This window comes from Myotis brandtii, unplaced genomic scaffold (genome assembly GCF_000412655.1).
Source record: "Myotis brandtii unplaced genomic scaffold, ASM41265v1 scaffold1037, whole genome shotgun sequence".
Taxonomy (NCBI): Eukaryota; Metazoa; Chordata; class Mammalia; order Chiroptera; family Vespertilionidae; genus Myotis; species Myotis brandtii.
Genome location: NW_005353483.1, coordinates 569,160 through 575,490, shown reverse-complemented (window position 1 = coordinate 575,490; position 6,331 = coordinate 569,160). Strand labels below are relative to the sequence as shown.

Below are 6,331 nucleotides of genomic sequence, written 5' to 3'. Positions count from 1 at the left end.
AACATGCATATTTTAATTTTTAAGGCAGATGGTAAACTTTTCAATAGGTCTTGTTAGATTTCATCTCATCATGGGGCAAACACTTTCACAAAATGTAATAATTCCTTTTTTAAGGTTGATGTAAAGAGAACTTGAGCAACTAAATAGCAAAAGTACATAGGCAGTATATATGTTGCCTAAGATGCTATGATTATGTTCTCTGCTTTTCCATTTGGCCAGGGTGGCTACAGTGACAACAGGAACTGGTACAAAGCCTGAAAATAAAATGTGAACCCAAATCTCAAGTGCATTTTAGGAAAAGTACCAATTGCCCAGCTACCTCTTCACAGCAGCTGCAAAGGGAGAAATGTTCTTCTCTCATAAGACTTTCAGTTCCATGACGTTACATTCACACCTGCTAAACTAGGTGAAGAGCTTTAGACCAACTTAAACAGCAAACTACTTTTGTTAATACTAAATACTATTTTTCTCTTAAAGCAAGAAAATTCTGGCATTTCCAGTGTCAGGAAGCACAAATACTATTAATCATTCTTTGCACTTAGACGCTCCTCTTTATCCTGTCCTGAAGGATGAACAAAAGCTTGAGGTGCATGGTTCAGAAGGTAAACTGCAGCATGAAGACCGCCTATGTTCACCCAGACAGTGTGCACTTTCCACCATACATGTTCCATTCCAGATAATGCCTTCGTAAAGCATTTCTTGTCCTGAGTAAGTAGTGCAGCTCGGCCTGTCCCTGGTTTACAGATACGGCTCATCTCCCATAGGCAAGCTGGGTAAAAGTTCCAGTTTCTTTTCTTGGAGCCCATCCTTTTCCCAAATGGCATGTCTGTTACAATAATGTCCACAGAGCCAGTTCTTAATGGCAGATTGCAGATATCCCACTGAATAGCATCTATGGGCAAGCCCCAGGACAATTTGCCTTCTTTAATTTGGCTCTTTGTCAGTAAAGATGAGATGTTATTTGCTGCTCTATTCACAGCCAATGGATTATTATCACCAGCAATATGAAAGCAGTTAGACCATTCAGTAGCCCCCTCTATTGGTATTGCCCCTGTTCCACACATCGGATCAACTATTATATCAGAAGGTTGAGGAGCACAGAGCCGGAGCATCCCATAAGCAAGAGTAGATCTTAGAGTTGTAGGTCCAAAATGTGTGATATTTCTTCGGTGGAGACTCTCTTCTGTCAATGCAATGCCCACAATGACTTCATTATCATGGATATTCAAAAGCACCTCCACATCAAAGTTGGTCATGTCAGCCTTCCACTTAAAATAATCTTGAACAGCACCCCCAAAATCTCTTGCAGCCTCACTTGAGGAAACGCAATGTTTCTCTCCTGCCCTTTTTTTATTGATTTTTTTACAGAGAGGAAGGGAGAGGGATAGAGAGTTAGAAACATCGATGAGAGAGAAACATCGATCAGCTGCCTCCTGCACACCTCCTTGTCAGGACCAGCCTGACAGGTTGAGCCGGGCTGAGGTAGGGAGGTGGGAATTGAGAAAAGAAAGAAAGACAGGAGAGCAGGATCAGGAGGACTGCAGCTCAATCGAGGAACTGCAGCAAGTTTATTAACCACACAATGCTATTTATACACAAGACACTGAATAGGAGGTCTGTCAAGAGGAATGTATTCTTTGTTCCTCTTAATCTCTAAGACAGAGCAGAAGGACAAATTCTTGGTACAGCAAATCTCAGTAAATAGTTACAGACTTCTTGGTAAGCCATGAAAGGCTGTTCTCATTCTACAAAGGTTGCTCTCATTCTACTGATAACCGCCATCCAAACAAGCCTGGGAAAACTGTGGGTAAGGGTCCCAGCCTTGCTAGCCCCTTCAGGTGCAAGGACCCTGTCAGCTTACACCTGGTCTCCAACACCTCCTACTGGGGATGTACCCACAACCAAGGTACATGCCTTGACCGGAATTGAACCTGGGACCCTTCAGTCTGCAGGCCAACGCTCTATCCACTGAGCCAAACTGGTTAGGGCCATATATATATTTTTTTGTTTCTAGTCTTTCTACTTTACTAACCTACAAGCTCCAAAAACAGGAAGACTTTGTTTTAATCAGGCTATCTTTCAATTGCCTTGCACTGTGCCAATAAATATTTGTTAAAGATATGAATTAAGGATCACAGCCAGATCTGCAGCTGGCCGGGCACCGTTCTGGGATCCCCGTGCCCCACCACGACGGCACACTCCTTCGCTCTCAGGTCATCATCTTCACCACTTTCTGGGGCCTCATCAGCATCAAGGCACCCAACCGCCGAGAGATCATCACCACGCTGGTAGCCACCGCTGTCTGCTGTTACCTCTTCTGGCTCATTGCCATGCTGTCAGCTGACTCCCCTGTTTGGGCTGCAGCTGAAGAACAGACCATCTGGTATGTGCACTTCCTGTGGGAGTGACCACTGCCACTTCAGCCCAGGTGCCCCAGCTCTCTGGGTGACCTCGGCTCAATGGTCCCTGTAGACCCCTTTGTCCCCACCCCCACAGCTGTGCCCTGGTCCCTCTGTGCTCCCTCACCCAGGGCCTTCCTGGTTCCCAGAGGTACCCCTTTCTCCAGCCAATCGGTCTGAGCTCAGAGTCAGGCTGGAGCAGGAGAGAGCCACCCTCGCACTTTCACCGCCCCTTTCCAGCAGAACCTGCCCAGGAGTTGACAAGCCTGGGATCTGCCCTGAGCAATGGGGAGTCCATGGAAGGCCATGTGTCCTGTGGAGAAGGGCCACCAGCCCAGGGAGCTCTGAGTCTGGGGTGGTCAGGCCAGAGAGGAAGCTCTGGGTGGGAGGCGGGGGCGCAGTTACCAGGTCTGCCCCATTCGGGAAGCCCCTCTGCCTCCAGGCCTCCTTACCTGGGCAGTGGAGGGAGGGGCTCCTTCCAGGGTGGCAAAGGCCTTTCTGGGAATTCATGAATTTTCTGACACAGCCAGATGTGGAATTTCTGAAAATGTTGAAGTAATGGAAAAACATTCACACCAAGAACACCATAGTAATTTGGGTCCGGATCGAAACTTGTATGTTTAATATTCTTTATAGCTGTAAAGTCACTTAAATTGGCCTGCTCAGAAAGTTGTACCTTCTCAGAATATCTGGTTCCATTCTCCTCCCACACCTGCCCGCTCTGCTCTGGGGATAAGACCCTACCTCCCCCAGAGACTCAGAAATAGGGTAGCTCCTGCACCTGGGGTGGGAGTAGGGTGGTGGGGGAGGGAAAGAATCACCGCCATATTCCTGCTTTAGTTATCTTGATACCTGTCTGAGAAGACTGCAGTGCTATTGCAAGAAACTCCCAATGTGACGGGTAGCACAGGATTTATCCTTCTACATTGAGCTAAATGACTGTTTTCACCTATGGTGAACAAAGACATCTTATTTATTTATTCATTCATTCATTTATAATTGTGATAAAGACTCTAGTTTGCTTTTCAAAATTGGTATTTAAATTTTAAATGATTCATTTCCACATTTAAGTGATATTGGCTTTACTAAAATTTTAGAAAAAAATTTTTAAAGGTCCACTGACTTAGAAAAACATATCACAAATCAAGCAAATTATATAATTACTAGTGGCCCGGTGCATGAAATTCGTGCACATTAAAAGGGGATTAATTAGAGGAAATATTTTAATATTGCTATTTGCCCTTTCTCTATAATAGAAGTGTCAGAGATGAAAGAAAATTAGTAAAATGTATATGAAAATCTTCCTCCTGTCAGAGTCTGGGGTGCGCCACGGGACCTAGAGTCAAGTCCCCACCCAACTGCGGCGCCTCAAAATCGCACAAGACCCAGACCCAGCCAGCCCCACCCCCATTGGGCGAGATCCAGACCCAGCCGGCCCCACGCTTGTCAAGCCCCACTGTACAAGGGGCATGGCTTGAGGTCCCCCAGCCAGGCCCAGGGCGGAGGGTGCACTTTGAGGTCCCCCATCAAGCCCCGCTGTGTGGGGGGCATGGTCTGAGATCCCCCATCAAGCCCCGCCAAGCAAGGGGTGCAGCCTCAGGTCCCCCGGCCCGGCGCCAGGTGGGGGGTGCAGCTTCAGGGCTCCCATCAAGTCCCACCTGGTGGGGAGCAGAGCCTCAGGTCCCCCGGCGCCAGGGTGGGGGGCGCCACCTGAGGTCCCCGGGCCTGGGGCAGGGGGAGCAGTCTAAGGTCCCCCAGCCCAGCACCGGGGAGGGGAGTGCACCTTGAGGTCCCCTGTCTGCTGATTGCTCATTAAGGCTCATTACGGGAACTCAGCCTGCACTGTGGGTGCAGCCCTCTTGTGTTACAGAAACCCCACCTCCGCTGTGGGCACAGCCTCTTTTTGTGATGGTGTGGTGGTCAATTTGCATATTCCCGCCTCATTAGATAGGATATATTAAATAAATATCATTGGGTTGTTTGTTTTCTTTTTTACTTTTCTTTTTATTGAGATAGAAATGACATATAACATTGTGTAAGTTTAAGGTATACAGTGTGTGGGTTTAACACATTTATATATTGCAATAGGATGACCACCATAGTGTTGGCTAGCCTTCGCCTCACATAATTATTGTTTTTGTGTGTGTGATGTGAACATTGAATATCAAGTCTCTCAGCAACTTTGAAGTACATAATACAGCACTGTTGATTGCAATCACTATGCTGTGCCTTCGAGCTCCAAAACTTATTCATCTTCTAAATGCAAATTCCTACCCTTTGACCAACTCTCCAATTGCCCCAGTCCTACTTAAAAAAAAAACCCAAATCATTTAATTAAAACAACAACCCCATTAATTTTTGTTCCTATTGTAATGTGGTGTATTTGTGGGTTTATGTCTTTAAATAACTTACATATGATGAGGACACTTGTAGGTAAGGTGATGAGAGAAAACATCTATTCTTTACTGAGATTTTAAAAACAGACCACAGCCTCTAAGCTTGAAAACAAAACCACAGTTAGATTGTGCCATATTCTGGTCTTTAGAGGGAGCCATTGCTACCATTGGCTTTCTAAATCTTAAACTTATTTATAGAGAAAATTCTCTCTGTTTTCTTAAAACCAAAGCCTTTTGAAAGTATTTAAATTAGATTTTAGCTCAGTGACTTCCCTTAAATGGCAACAATCCTAAGAGGTAGGAAGAAGTAAAAAAAATTAGTCGATTGACTAACATTGTAAAATACAGGAACGCTGCCTATTAGAATTTGAATTTATGTTTAGATTTTTTTCAGAGAGGTTTAAAGGTCCTGCTGTATTCACTAACAAAACATACCACCAGTTAGAAAATGAGGAAGAGAACCTTTTGAAAGGAAGATGACTAACCTCTCAGGGTCACAGCCTTAAGATCGTGGTGAATTAGCAAATTGCAACACACGGATTTTGCCCTAAAAAAACAAAACAAAACACAACACAAAGAAACATTCTGTACTGACTTCTCATTTTGACCCCGGTAATTACTTCTCAGCCTATAATTGTGCTTGCCCTTTAATTTCCTCCTCTGGTGATAAAGGAAGCTGCAGTTGGTAAACGTTTGAGTTGAAAACATCAAACAGGACAATTACATGAGAAAATGGACAAGCTGGGGCAGAGATGAAGGCAGGAGTCTGTGCCCTCTTGTTCCTCCATTTTCCTTTCTCTTGTTCTTTTTGCCATCATTTCTTATCATATTACCTTTTTTTCTTAACCTTTTCTGCCAGTCTTTTTCCCTTCTATCACACCTCTTCCTTAAGCTCACCAGTTAAAGCGCTGGAGAACACTTTCAACTTGGACCCCAGTAGTAACTACAATATAATGTAAAGCACATTCCCTTCTGTAGAAACATAACCCACAAGTTATTCTGTCTACAATAGCCCTGAAATGAGAATTTTTAACCTATAAAATTGTTTAACATTTTGTTTTACTTTTCATGAAAACCTATAAATCCATATCTTTCCAATTTAGTATAACCAAGGCTATGGTAAAAAAAATAACCTCTTACATCAATCGTAGCACTGTAAATTGGCATACCCTTTTTTTGATCCAGAGAATCCACTTGTAGGAAGGAGTTGGTCATAGGAAGTTAAGATGTACACAAGGGTTTTTGTCCAGGGAAGTTTATCCCAGAACTACTGATAATAGCAAAAAATTGGAAATCACCTAAATGTCCAATAGTTCTTGGTCCAGTAATCTTTGTGATTCCCCAGTTTTCTGGAAAGGCCTGGGGTTTTTACTTTGTACTTAGCACCTGAAGCTCAGTTGGTTAGGTGAAACCCCGGACGCCATGCACCTTACAGTTAATGACTGCTGGTCTTCTGAGTACTTAGAACTTCCAAATACTTTCAGTTTTAACCCCCACTACTAATATAAAAAGCTAGTTCTTTCTGAAAAGGCCCGC

The 6,331-nt window shown here is 44.2% G+C and overlaps 1 protein-coding gene across 1 annotated transcript in view; it reads right to left on the bottom strand.

The window, feature by feature from the left end:
• Window positions 1-411: 411 nt before the first annotated feature.
• Window positions 412-6,331, bottom strand: part of LOC102258642 (THUMP domain-containing protein 3) — a 6,429-nt gene continuing 509 nt past the window's right edge. Inside the window, exons 2-4 of the mRNA XM_005856615.2 lie at window positions 5,281-5,342; window positions 3,252-3,348; window positions 412-1,344 (exon numbers count right to left, since the gene is read on the bottom strand). Coding sequence (XP_005856677.1) covers window positions 522-1,344; window positions 3,252-3,348; window positions 5,281-5,342 — 982 coding nt within the window. The 3' untranslated portion in view covers window positions 412-521. The remainder of the gene's footprint in view (window positions 1,345-3,251; window positions 3,349-5,280; window positions 5,343-6,331) is intronic.